The sequence below is a fragment of the Tiliqua scincoides genome, chromosome 3, assembly GCF_035046505.1.
Source record: "Tiliqua scincoides isolate rTilSci1 chromosome 3, rTilSci1.hap2, whole genome shotgun sequence".
Classification (NCBI taxonomy): domain Eukaryota; kingdom Metazoa; phylum Chordata; class Lepidosauria; order Squamata; family Scincidae; genus Tiliqua; species Tiliqua scincoides.
This window is the reverse complement of record NC_089823.1, coordinates 126,962,125-126,976,681: the sequence shown is the minus strand read 5'-3', so window position 1 is coordinate 126,976,681 and position 14,557 is coordinate 126,962,125. Positions and strand designations below refer to the sequence as shown.

The 14,557-nt window shown below is 42.4% G+C and overlaps 1 protein-coding gene across 1 annotated transcript in view; it reads left to right on the top strand.

The window, feature by feature from the left end:
- ENOX1 (ecto-NOX disulfide-thiol exchanger 1) overlaps positions 1-14,557 on the top strand; it is a 136,770-nt gene that overhangs the window by 105,700 nt on the left and 16,513 nt on the right. Inside the window, exons 9-10 of the mRNA XM_066620142.1 lie at positions 3,975-4,159; positions 9,378-9,485. Coding sequence (XP_066476239.1) covers positions 3,975-4,159; positions 9,378-9,485 — 293 coding nt within the window. The remainder of the gene's footprint in view (positions 1-3,974; positions 4,160-9,377; positions 9,486-14,557) is intronic.

The following is a 14,557-nucleotide window of genomic DNA, read 5'->3' as shown; positions in this document are numbered from 1 at the left end:
AAGTGCCTATACAGAATAATAAAATGACATAAGGACAGTTTTGTTTGTATCCTGCAGGGGGTGGTACAGAGAGTAATATCGCTGCCCAATCTTATAAGTTGGCTCTACTGCTGGAACTAGTAGCGGAACACATTTTATGGTGTTGCAAATGCTATTGCAACCAAGCATGTTGTTGTTCACTTCCAGGCTGTCACTAGAGATGGTATTCAGCAGTGGCCAGGAGAAGTTCTCCCAATTTCAGTCCATGGGGGGGGGGGGTGGAGAGCATTCCTAGCTAGACTGGAGGAAGGGGAGCATGGGATGCATCTCAGCATGAGCACTGTGCACTGGGATGCTATCTCCTCCTGATCCTCTGAACAAATCCTCCCTTTTTCTCCTCAGACTTGCACTAGCTATATAGCTGGCGAGATGCAAAGGCGATCAAGCGGCATTTGGAGGGGTAAGGGAAAATGTTTTTTCTTGTCCCTCCCATGCCTCCTGATCACCCCACCTCCACTATAGCATACAGCACTGTTTGTTTTGGTTTATCTGCATGCTATAGGCAGGGGCAGGATAGCACTGGGCTGTCAGTAAGTCACTGTTTTCTTATTATACTGCAATTTGACTTGTGATCATACATTTTACTACAACTAGATATTCTCTGTTTATGCATCATGCTGAAGGTTTCCACTCTCAAAAGTTTCCACTCCCAAAAGTCTGCATCACTTGTTAGTTAGCATCACAAGGTCACTGGCATCACCTTCACTACTGAGAGAATCAAGAAGCTACTGTTTAAATTGTTCATATCTGCAGATGTATGGTTGTTACAGCTAAGTCCAACATAGTACCCACACAAGGTGGACTCTTAATGCATTTGCAGTTCTGTTTGCATCCAGATAACAGATGCACACAAGGAGTTGCAGAAGGTGTTATGGTGCAAGGTCTTTCAGTTTTATGACTAGTTGTAGATTTTCTAATTTTGATCCCAGTCCTAAAGCCACCAAATTTACATTGCTTTCTGGCTCTGATAAAAGACTTCCTAGAGGAATGTTGTCATGCTGCAGCAGATGCTGGAGGAACTCTTGGATGCACAGGGTGCCCTGTGACTGTTTTCATGTATAGTTAGTGTCTCTTTGTGTCTTGCCTTTTCAGTTGTCTTATCTCCATATGTTACAAGGAGAAAAAGCTTTTACCTCTGCTGCTGTGTCATCTGCAGAGAAATTTGAATGGCTGACAATGTCACTCTCTTTGCAAAAGTATTCATTATTCTAGATTTTTTGGGGAGAATGGTAGTTTTTTGGCTTGTGTTGGGGATGCTGAAGTGGAATCACACCAGGTCTGCATACAGGAGGTGATGAGGTGGTGCATGTCTCCAAGGCTCTCCTGCATCATTCTATTGCTGTATAATACGTTTACATGGTTCTTACTGGGAATAAGCATGTGGATATGAAAATAATTTTAGGCAAGGGCCATCAGTAGGACAAGGAGGCCTGTATCCTATCCCATAATTACTGCATTTCAGCCAGGCTTAGCAAGCATAATCGCTTTTGATGTACCATTGTAACATCAGATGTGGAACACTATATTTCCCAAATCAGTGACAGGTAATGGCAGAAGTTTGATAAACTTTTTATTTGTGCTTGCCAAAAACTGCTGGTTTTTGGTTATTACCAGGACCAAGTAGTCAATAACCTCTGTTGATGAAAGAAACTTTTCCTGTTCATCTCAAGTATTCCTTGTAATCACCAAAATCACGCTTGATTGTTGCATATGTTGCTCACAAATTTGGCCGGATGTTTCTGGCCAAACTTACCCAATATGATGACGGAGGTTTCAGTAATCAAGAATGAATATCAAGCCAACAGGAAGATCACTTTCACATTTAAGAAATGTGTCAAGGGGCACAATCCTAACCAGGTCTACTCAGAAATAAGTCCTACTTTGTTAAATGGGGCTTACTTTCAGGAAAGTGTGGTTAGGATTGCAGCCATAGACACTTACCAGGGAGACACTGTTTTCCTTCCACGCAAGCATTGGCAAGGTTTGTCAAATGTATAGTGAAAATGCAGTCAGAACAGAATCTTCATGGTGTCCTCGTGGGACTGGTGGGATTCCTAAATCACTACAGTGCTTCAGTCATGAAGACACAACTCTAGCATCACCAACTATAGTTGAAGCAGGCATAGCGTGAACATAGTGTGTGATCATGGAGCTATAATGCCATCAAGTCATGCTTGCATCAATAGCCATATTGGACTTGTCTGACCTCCATATCATGAAACAGGTATTGTTGTTTCTGATTTCTTCATTTGCTATAGGCACACAGGTGCTGGTCTGACATAATTTAAATGATCTGCTGTGTGCTTTCAACATACTGAGACTGGTGTAACACTATGCTTATAAGCAAACTTCTTTTTGGTTTTGTTTGTTTGTTTACTATTCTTTGTTGTGATGATGGAGAGACATGCCATGTGAGATGATGTTTCTCATACACTCTCAGGTTCCTCAGTGAAAGACTGAGATATGACATAGCAACCTGTCCTGGTTGTTATGTCCCAGCCTGACACATTAGGAGGTAGACTGGCTGCTATCAGAGATGAGTTTCAAGGTTTCACCTCAAACCTTTCTTCCTGCCTGTGGCTCACTGATATAGGCATCTCACAGTGAGGAGAGAATGGGATACCATATGACCCCTATTCTGAGCTCCTACTCACACACTACTCCAGGATCTTGTAGCATCTGACCAAAGCCATCTGTCAAAAATCAAGAAGGCAAATAACTCTAAGCTTGTATCTGTTGGCAGGCAGGCAGGCAGGATGCTTTTGGAATAGAGGGTCTGTTGAAGAAAGAACAAGACAGAAAACAGGGACAAGAGAGAGTTGTGGTCAGAGGCAGAATACAGAAGAAATGAAAAACAGTTTCTAATGACATGGTCCATGCACTAAAATACAACGTTAGGCAGATTGAAAATGCAATCTCATGCCTCTATGTTTATCAGAGGGGTGTTCATCTTGAAGCAGTTCACCCTGCTCTCCAAAGCAAAGCAATTCTTCCAATTGACCCTCCCTTTTCATGGGTTGTTGCAGAATTGGGTTTCAGTCCATTGCATTAGCTAGTTTAGAGGTGAGAAAACCTAGCCCATCCCCTCTGCCTTCCCCTAACCCTGGCCAGGGGGGTAGACATAACCAAAAACCAGTGCAACAGATATCAGTAGTGTGTCAATTATATCATTCTCTCCTCTTATTATAGATGGTCTAGGTGCTAGACTGTTGTTATTTTGTAATCTGTTTTCCTGCTGGGCAATCTAATGGTGTTTTTGGGCGACCTGGTCTGAAAATATGGTTGTGAAGGCCAACAGAGTCATAATGTCAGTTACAAGCACCGAGCAGACACCCACCCACCCACCCACCCATTACACAGTGTGCCCATGAGCAAAGAAGGAAGGGGGGCTGTAGCTGTGTCCTTAAAACACCTCTGCTCCCCCCAGCCACAGCCCTCCACCAATCCCCTCGCAGGGGAAGGGGCTCGCGTGTTCCGGCCAGGCCATACAAACTCCGATCTCCCTGCTTGTAATTGGGCGATCAGGATTACCAAAGGGGAAACTATCCCATTCACCAGAACTAAAAATGCTTGAAAAACAGTCCTTTAATAACAATAATGGGCACTTTGTTTTCAAAGTAAAGCCAATTATATAATCCAGTGAAATTACCACTTGACTTTGGCAACTAGAATAAAAAGTTGAAAATTGCAGGAAATGTTCATTCATTTATTGCAGGGAGTGTTCATTTCTTTGTAATTTTGCACAAACAGCAGTTTGCTATGAAACGATCTTCTGTCATGGTGGAGTTTACATTCTTCTGTGCTGTGCTGACATTGTGCTAATATGAGATAATTTATGTTTCAGTAGCAATGGTGTCATCTTTGTTTTGGCTAAAACTAGGATGTTATCTGTTGGTTCTATCATATTAATTCCCAGAATATTCTCTTTTTCTCAGCTTTGGCTGTCCAAGCTTATACCCTTAAGGAAGAGAATGACAGTCTCCGATGGCAGTTGGATGCATACCGAAATGAGCTGGAACTCCTAAAACAAGAGAAAGGACAGTCCTTTCGAACAGAAGAAAGCCTTACCAAGGACCAGCAGCTGCAGTTCCTGCAGCAGACGCTACAAGGCATGCAGCAGGTACCACAATCCAAATCGTAATGCCCTGGAGCTCAATAACTAATGGTTAAAATTGTTGTTGCTGTTGAAAAAAAAAATCAACAGCACAAGAACTGTAATTTTGGGGTTTCCTGGGTGGACACAAAAGAAAGAAGATTGGATTTTGCTAGGCTCAGAGCCCAATCCTAACTCCCCAAGTGCTGATGCCACTGTGCCAGTGAGGAACACACTTCATCCTGCAGTGGGAGGGAGAGGCAGTCACATAAGTCTTCACAGTTTAAGGGAACTTTTGTTCCCTTACCTTAGGGAAAGCATCCACATCCCTGATGTGTCTTCTCAGACCTATATCAGCTCAAGAGCTGGCATAAGTCTGAAGACCGTGAGGGAGACGGAACAGGCAAAGGGATGTAAAGGATCCTGGCATATGCCAGTGCTGCCAGGATCCACCCCATTCCTCCCCAAACCACCTTGGAGCCCAGAAACTCCTTCATTCCTTCCCCTGCCCGCCCACTGACTGTCTCCTTTGCCACATTGCCAGTGCCAAGAGATCTGGGACAGCTGCCACTGCTTGGCCACAGCAGTCCGCCATTTGCATCAGTGGCTCCAAAATGGCCACCAATGTAAAGGCATTTATGACTGCGGAACTCTGTTCCTCTGTCATACACAGCCCATAGGATTGGGCTGCCAGTTATATTGATGAGCATTGACCACAGGTCAGTGGCAGACCATAGGCTTTGCATACAGAAAATCCTAGGCTCAGCTAGCTCTAGCTGAAGTATCTCAGGAGTGGGAATAGCCCTGGCCTGCCTGCGAAGAGACATTGTATGAGTATTCACAAAGCTGGGAAAGCTGAATGATTACTTTCCTCTTGATTAAACAAGCAAAGTTAGTAAAGAATGTGATTAAGGCTGCAATCCTATCCACACTTACCTGGGAGTAAGCCTCATTGACTATAAATTGACTTACTTCACAGTAGACATGCATAGGATTGGGCTGTAATTTATTGAACTCAATATACACCAGATTAATCTTGAGTTACACTATTTGAAATCCATAGCATGTAGAACTTTGAAACCAAGTGGCTCCTGAAACAGTCTCAATTTTAAAACAGTCCTTATAATTAAAATATGCTGGGAGACATGTGCAGATACTAGACAACTAATCTATGGCTCCTCCCACCATGTGTGGAATACATGAACTTATCAAGGCCATGCTCTGATAAAAAGCTTATTACCTCCCCGCCAAAGCCCAGTGAAGATGCTGCATATGCTCATTGTCTCTAATACAATTATAAACCTGTTTGACAATCCCTCCTCCACATATAGATAGCCCAATATCATGCAATGTTGCCTTTAAAAATTGCAGAGCCTGCAGGTGACAGCTCTGAAGTGCGTGGCAATGACTTCATCATCATTGCTGAACTCCAGAGTGCCCTAATGGACTGCACTGAGTTCTAGTTTCAGCCATGTGGCCAGGCGGCTTAGACAGAACAGTGCCCACATGCATTGATTCACTCAGAAAACCACCAGAGCAGTTGGTGTGGGCAAAACCCTCAAGTTTGAAAAAAACCAACAAAAATAGCAATGTGCATGGGGCCAGCTGACTCCCTCACACCAAACCCACAGCATAAGATTTAGCTGGCTAGGTGTGAAATATCTTTGCACCATTTAATGCAACATCAGAATGTTCAGTCTTGCTGTAGGCATCTAACTATAGTTGCCAAAAACAACTGTGTAACCATGTTCTGAATGGCAATTTCAAATGCAATGGCAAACTGGCTTGAGAGCAGGGGGAGAATTCTACTTTTCCAAAAACAAAATATTGAGGCTTGAGTTCAAGAAAAATGTGGTTTTCCCTGCAGTCAAAGTGCTAGCTAGGCTAAATACATTTTAATTCCTCTACATTGGGTATGCTGGGGAAAATATGTGTTGATCTACTGAAACAACTGAGTAATGACTGCACAAGGAATATGCATTGAATTAATCTTTGGAAAAGCCCTATATGAGAGAATGAAATCTGTCACAGAAAATAAGTACGTTTTCTCCACTGAAAAAATAATGTAAATAGTACAACACTAATATGTTTTCAAATTACTGCTGCCATCTCTTCTCTGTTATTTTTGGGAGGGGCAGGGAGCATTTCCACAGTTACGGGACTAGGAAATAAAAAACAGAATTTTTTTCCACTTTACATTTTAGCACCTTATAAATAGCAGTAGCAATCTGCAACTGATATTGTATGAAAATCCGTTAGGCTTAATGGCAGTTAAGGAATTGCATTTATATGTTTCTGAGATAACTATCCCTATAAAGCTATGTTATATTTTAATTTCATACCCAGTATGAGGTCTATCACAAACAAATGGAAATAATGTCCTGTATCCATAGTAACAAATAAGATATCACCTTTGTTTTTTCAGATTTTCCCCCCTCCTGGCCAGTGTTCTAGATTCTTATATATTTTAGATAATCCTTTACTTTGTCGTGTTTTCACGCTCGCCAGATGTAATGTTTTCCCTTCTTGGGAACTGGATCTGAAATTTAATAAAACCATCAACAGCGATTGACATGTCCCTGTGAGCTGGGATACAGGGAGTCTCTGACCCACACAGTGCTCCATTGCCCGCTTCCAGATCTATGCATTTGGACCTGTTTTTTGCCAATCATTCTGACTGTCATGATGATTTCAAACTACAGATATTACTTACAAATGGAAAAATGGTAAAACCAGTGGCGGATTTTTTATATGAGATTTTAACCAAACATAAAATGGAGGGAAATCGTATTTAATCTACACCTATTTCTGTTTTGATGACCTGCTTGAATGCAACTTCTCGTGTAAGCTGCTCAGGCAACTGTTAAGTTTTATGCCTAATAAAGGTTGATTGTGATTGGGCTTTACTTGATCTTGATGGAATTGGATTATAAAACGAGTATTTTAGCACTGAAAGAAGCCTTTGACTTAGCCCGCCCATTCCCTTTGCTTAAAAAATGCTTGTGTATTCCATGGTTCTTGCATCTTCATTTGTACCTCTCACATTTAAGCCAAACCTGATTTATCAAACCACATTTTTTAGCTGTCCAGAACACAGATTCATACTGGTGATGCCCAGGTGATTTTTGAGGCCCAGAACCAGGGGCAGCATGGCTCTGATTTTATTTAAAGGGACCACAAGAACAAAGAAGTACCTTCATTCACCCGGCCTCTTTAATAAAACTGCAAGTCCCATACTTCCAGGTTTGCCAAAACTGTGTAACAGAGCATGGTAAAGAAGCATATAATCCACTTCCCACTCACTTGAGCAGGAAGCAGATCAGCCTAAGTTCTTATGCTTGAATCTGCTCTTCAGACTGAACAGGGGATCAGGATGACAGCAAAAGATCTCATCCTGACACTCATTCTCTGCTGATCGTGATGGAGCTGGCCAGCTGGGAAGTTGAAAAGAATTAAGGCAATTTTTATCTCCTCAGTATGAACTGTCAGCACCCAGAGGATGTAAAAAGTGGCACAGATGATTTCTTTGCTTCAGATGCCTGGAAATTTTGGTTGGGTAACTGCTGCATCAGATAAATCTGAGTAGGAAAGAGCAAGCTGTGACTTGACTGTGAGATTAAAATGGAAGAGTTGCGGCTGTTTGGACAGGGATAGCAAAGAACCCTTCTAGTTTGCTCTCCCATTGAAAAAGATAGGTGCAATGTGGGAGGGATGCTATTTCTACCGAAGTCAATTCCTAGAAAGATTCTGGAACAGATTATTAAATGGAATGTGTGTGAGCTCGTACCAAACGATGGGCTGATTTCTAGAAGACAGTATCGGTTTGTCGAGAACAAGTTATGCCAGACTAATCTGATTACCTTTGATTAGTGATCATTGGGAATGCCATGGACACAGCACACCTAGATTTCCGCAAAGCATTTGACAAATTCTTCCATAATAGCCTTATGAATAAAATGGTAAAGAGTGGTCAAGATGGTGCTGCTGTTTGGTGGGTTCAAAGCTTGGTGAATCATTCCCAACGTATTAATAAATGACTCCACATCGAGCTGGAGAGAGGTTTCAACTGGAGTGCCACAGGGCTCTGTCTTGCCCAGTGCTGTTCATATTGTTTAAATGATCTAGATGAGAGGGTAGAAGGAATGTTTTTCAAATATGAAGATGGCACAAAGCCAGGGGTGGGTGGGGGGATAGCCTGTAAGACTGAATCAGGATTAAAAGTGATCTTGACAGACTTGATCATTGGGCCCATTTCAACAAGATGAAGTTAATGAGAAATAGATGTAAAGTCCTGCATGAAAATACAAAAAATCAGAGACTGATTTGGGTGTGTGAAATGTCGCTTGACAGCAATATGAGTGAACTTCATCTTGACAGCAATATGTGTGAAAAGGATCTAAATGTCTTCGCCCTCTCCAATTCCACTCCAGCCCAGACCATGCAGTGACACCAGTGGGGCATGCTCTGCATACTATGGGCCGGACTGGGATCAGACTGCCCAGGAAAGATAAGTAAAACACGTTTTTTAACTTACCTGTCCCTAGACTACCTGTCCTCTAATGGGCCTCACCCAATCATACATTTAACATCTCATTGGACTTTTGAAATGTCTGCATATACTGGACAAGATGAAGCCATTTTTAAAAGCCCTGGAACTTTCTACATAGACTGCCCATGGTCGTCCAGCTTGCACCTTTTAATAATTCTCATCAGCTTTTTTAATCTGCTGATGCATTGATTTGCAGGGCTTCAGTCTCTCTGATCTAATAATCAAAGTCTGCAATTATAGCTCAGGAAGAAAAGATGTATTTTGCCTTCTTGGCAACTCAGCACAAATACATTCCAGATTATGGCTTTGTACAAAATGAGATGGCTGTGGGCCAGTGACTAATTATATTAAAGGGCCATGCTTGTAAATTATTTATGGGCTGATGTGTTTGCTCCAGTATTATTAAAACCAGAGGGGTGTCCTCTTACAAATAAGGCTTCAAATTGATGCGACATCTCTGCAGACGGTATACTAAGCCAGGAGTTTGCTTTTTAATGTGTGGTTAAGCCATTCATTGCATTAAGAGAAATGCATTTCCTTGCTGAGAGAGGAAAATGCAGACACATATAATTTATGTTTTGTTCAGCTTCGAACTTGAAAAATGTTGTTTGCATGAGACTTTGTAATCCTGGATATTTATTCACTGGTACTCAGACATCAGTAATCGGAAAAATCTCTTTTCTTCCCCCCATGAAGCAACTGTTGAAAATGCAAGAAGAATTGAGCAAGAAAAAGTCAGAAGTGGAGCAATCAAAAGAAGAATACACGCACACACAGGCCTTGCTGAAAATTCTGCAGGAACAGGTGATTTGACCATGGAAGTAGGGTTACCCGCACAGTGTTTTGATATTGAAAGAATTGCTCTGTAGCGTTTGACATCAACACAATGTTGATTTCATCAGTTATCATTCACTTGTGATACATGTTCAAACAGCATTTGCATATGCAAATGATTTTAAATGAACACACAGCATAATTAAAGAAGACATAAGGATACTTACCTTTTGGCAGCTAAAGATCTTTCATCCATCTCTTGTAGAACATTTTCCTCCACACAGATACCAGTGATGGTTCTGTGTTTTTCTACCTGAAGACAAATGGATTTGGGGAAACTTAAACATACTGAAAAAGTGAACATATTTCAAACAAAATAGCGATTCCTTTGAAAACTAGCAGTGGAGAAAATGAGTTTAGTGTCTCCCATCTTATTCATGCAGATGCACACATGCAGAAGAGTGAATCATGATGACAGTAAAAGATCCCTAGTGTTTCTGTGCACTTACCCAGTAGTGACAGGAAGCAAATCTTTTGCGCACTTGACAGTCTGTTGGATTTAGTTTTCTTTGATACCATGTGACACTAAAGGGCATTACCCATACAGCAGCATGAGGAAGCTAGATCTGCAATAAAGGATCTTTCCATTGATTCTGGAAATGTAACAATGTATTTGCACAGCTCCATACCATGTAGACATGATGTATTTATGCTGGTAGTTAAGAAGTACATATTCTGTTCAGGTAAGCTTACCATCATTCAAATTCTCTTTTATCTTCCAATCACAGCACAAAACTAAACATGCAAGGAGGTAGCCATTTTTGTACGTCTATGTATTCATGTTCAGAGCACAATGGGGTTTAATTTTTACTACAAAATATATTCTTGAAGGGGAGCTGACCTCCCACTTACCCCACCTTCATCTTTAAAACTTTCTATCCCTTTCTGGCTTGCTTCCAGCATCAGATTAGACTAGGAAAAAAGTATGCAAGAAGGTAAGACAGAGGAAAGTTCATCTCCCCTCACCCATACACGCCTTTTGTTAAAACAATTAGACCCTACCACTGTTTTAGACATGAATGGGGCAGACAAGTGAAGAACAAACATGGCTGTGCCTCCTCATATCTAGTTTGACTCATGTTGTCTCATCAGCCAAAAACAGATATTTGGTGTTGAGAAAATTATTCTGGTGGTGCAGCTATTTATAAAGTGACCATCTTTCCTGGTATAGCTGCATCTTTGCCCATTTAGCACCAGAATTTTTTCAAATCTTTCCTCACAATCTAATTTTTGGATTGCAGTTGCCCAGCATTTGCCTGGCAAGCATTTCTCTTGTGTGAAAGTCTCTTTCCCAGCACAAAACCTCACTGTTAAGTCCTTAACAGAATGCAACAGAACCTTTGTGAAGTACAATAAAGGCCATGCAATCAAAAATAATGTGGTTCATTTTCCAGGATTCTCAGGTCCTGTGTTTCATAGGAAAATATATAATATTGAAACCTAAGGAACAGGATAGGTGAAGGCAGACTTAAATTTGCAGGCAGGCAGTCAGCGGGTCTGGTAAGAGTGGTATAGATTGCCTGCATTCTGAAGTAGAGAGTTTTCAGAGCAGAGAATGTGTGTTCACTTCTACCATGCTTAGAATATCTCTCTTTACCCTGAGATGGCAGGAGAAAGAAGTGAGGGGACCAGTCTAGATTTATGGCTCAAGGAGGCTGACAAGGGCCTGCAGGCACAGCTGGCTCAGCCATGAGACTGAGTGAAGCAGCTGCTTTGAGCAGTGGGCTGGAGAGGAACAGCAAGCTGACAAGCTTTTCCCCTAAGCAATTGGCAGGTGAGAAGGGGGAAGCAGGGGGAAGCTGCCGCACCCAACCAGTTGATCCTCTTCTTCCAGCACTGTGCTGTGTGCGATTGTGGCAGTGAAGCTGCAGGAAGAGGGAGCAGGACCATCATGTTCTGATCCATGAATGATCAGAAAAAAATTACTCTGCTTTCTTTGTCTTCTCTTTGCCTGCCCAACAAGAAGGTGAAGCTAGGCAAGAAGGAAAAAGAGAAGGTGACAGAGCCCTTACCTTGAGATCTGTTGTTACCTCTTCCTGCTTGCTCTCTGCCTGATCCTTTTGAAGCAAACAGACTGGGTGGAACATGCTAGGAACAGCCCCAGCATATTCCACCCATCCTGTTTGCTTCAACCCCCCTAGACCAGGGGTGTCCAAAGTTTTTGGCAAGAGGGCCACATCATCTCTCTGACACTGTGTCAGGGGCCGGGGGGGGGGAGAATTAATTTACATTTCAAATTTGAATAATTTTGGGTTTGGGCACCCCTGGACTAGACTATGGAGAATTTGACAGGGCCCAGGTCAGCGGCAACAATTTACTGCACAGTCCTAGGCATGTATGGAAGTAAGCAATACTGAATTCAGTGGGGATTTACTCTCCAGTAACCATGTGTAAGGTTATGGCCTTACTTACATGTTGCTCTTCTACATTAAGAAGGTCCTCCCAGTGTCTTGTAATGCTAAAATCAAGCATTACACAATATGATATGTACACGAAGTCAAAGCATCAGCATAGAAGGCAGAATACAGATTGATTGTTCATCATCAGGCTAACACTTGCTAAACCTCTTTCCAACCAAATAATTTCATTCTGTTCATCTACATTGTTGTCATTCAATCAAATGTCAGAAAATTGTAAATTATACTGAAGGCTGGAAGCTTGAAGAAGAGAGAACAGTCTGTAAGCATTCTTGTTCTGGCCTGTTAATTTGAGAATAATGGAAGTTGCTCATCACAGAATAAATTTTGCAACCCTAAGTGGATCAATACGAATGTTGACTGTTACAAACATTTCTGGTCTGTTGCTGTGTCATTCTAAGCTCCAACATAACAAGATCTTCCCAAAGTAGTTCATATCTCCAGGGCCTCATGAGGAGATGACAGCTTCTTTAGGGCCATTGCCAAGGCCAGGAACTCTCCGTCCTGCAGAGAACCTAATTGCCTCACAATGCAGTAGTGGTCTCAGGGAAGCAATAACTGGCCAGCTGTACAACTGACTTGCATAGGCTGGGAATTAGACATTATATCACTGAGGCCGGAATGCTTTTAACTGAAGCTGATAAAGCTTTGTAATGTTCAGGTCTAACCGAAGTTAATTCATTTTCAATTGTAAAGGGATTAAACAGCAGCTTGAATTGAAGCGTGAGACTTTGTTTGGCTACTTAAGTGATTGAGGACTCCTGTAGAGTTAAATGTTGATGTGGATAAGCTGCTCATGACATCCCCATTGCCGCACCCCTGTGGTCAAGTCATTCCCCCATAACCAAGCCAAGAACAAACTCAAGAATGCAAAATTTAATCAGAAGCCCTGGTTTTATGGAGGGAGGCTGAACTTCCCCAAAGTTAAATCCCTTCCTCTTTATGCCCTGCTTGACAGAGCCCATGGGATGGGAGGTTGGAGTGCTCATGCCTGACAGTAACTTAAAATGTTACAGTGCACACAGAGGCTTGTTATTAGAAACACAAGGCATACCCTGAAATATTTCAAATGTGATTCAGTTTTTCCTGTTGCTGCTTTTATTATTTTGTAGTCATACAACAGCCCTGTAAGTATTACTATTCCCCATATTGTATCTAAAAATGAGACACAGGGGCTTCTCTAAGGCCATCTAGGGCCATGGTTCCCAAACTGATGGGTCACAACAGCAATTGGAAGCAACATGATTGCAACGATTGTACTGCTGCCGGGGAGGGAAGGGTTTTTTAAACTTACCTGGGAGCTGCTATGGCCCTCTGGAGGGTCGGGGGAGCCTGCAACCCCCTCTGTGACCCTTCTCAAGTCTCCAAACGGCTGTAAAAAAAATAAAAAAATAAAACAATTTTCAGTTTTGCAACAAAAATAGGAAGGTTTTTTTTTTCCTTTTTAGTGCAGTTTGGAGCTGCTGGGAGGGCTGCAGAAAGGGTCATAGGCTCCCCAGATCTTCCAGAGAGGCATAGCAACTCCCCAGATAAGTTTAAATTAAGTTTAGTTAGAAACTGTTACCACAGCCCTGAGAAACTATCAGTTCTTAATGTTTATACAAAAGCATGTTGCTTTGTTGTGTCCAGGAGCAAAGATTCTCATCCTCAAAGAGGCAGGTATCAGAACCCATAAATAGCCGTATAATGCTGTAGTGACATAGTTGAGGAGGGGCAAGGGGAACAATGCCTTTGGTACCACGACTTGAGGGGGTGTCTTCGAGTCCTCCAAAAGGCACTTCCAGTTTTCGGCAAAAACCAGAAGTGTTTTGGAGGCACTAAAAGGCCTTCTGAGGGCCAGGGGGGCTGTTAAAAATTTGGGGGGTGGTGGTATTGGGGGTATGGGGTGCATCACCCAGGATGCAGGTTTCTTGTTGTCTTGTATGCTCCCTGAGGTATCTGGTGGGCCACTGTGAGATACAAGTAGCTGGAATAGATGGGCCTATGGCCTGATCCTGCAGGGCTCTTCTTATGTTCTTAAAAATTTTTGTGCCCCCAGGTGCCATATTTAATCCACTGGTTGGAGCTCCTAGAGGGAGAAAGGGGTAATCTTTTATCCATTCCACCCTCCCGTAACATTCCCCTGCCAAGCTAAAGGGCTCAGATTCAGAACTAGCTGAGCTTGTCACTGAATAGTGTGCATCTGTGGGGGGAGAGGGGTTAGGTTGGGTTCTGAAGGGTTGGAAAAAGGAAAGCATTCTTTTTCTTTCATACTTCTTGAAATCTTCATGTATAATGCAGGAAGAAACTGCATGCATTTCACCAAATCTAAAGTCTGACTTCAGGACTCTGTAAACCAGTGGTTCCCAAACTTACCATGGTCATGGCACTTTTCTTTTGCAGCAGTGTCTTCTTCCCAGCTCTTCGGTGCTCTGGGCACTACCACCTTGGATCTTGCACAATCCAAGATGGTGGCAGCTGGGAGAGCCAGGAAGAAGAGGCTGTTGGGGACATCCCATGGCACCTCTGTGAGTTCACCATGGTGCACAGTTGAGGAACCACTGCTATAAGCTGTGCAGAACAATTCTCATATTCCTTTTTTTCCCAGCAGCCGCTCTCAACATTCCATTAGTCCTGGAAGCCATC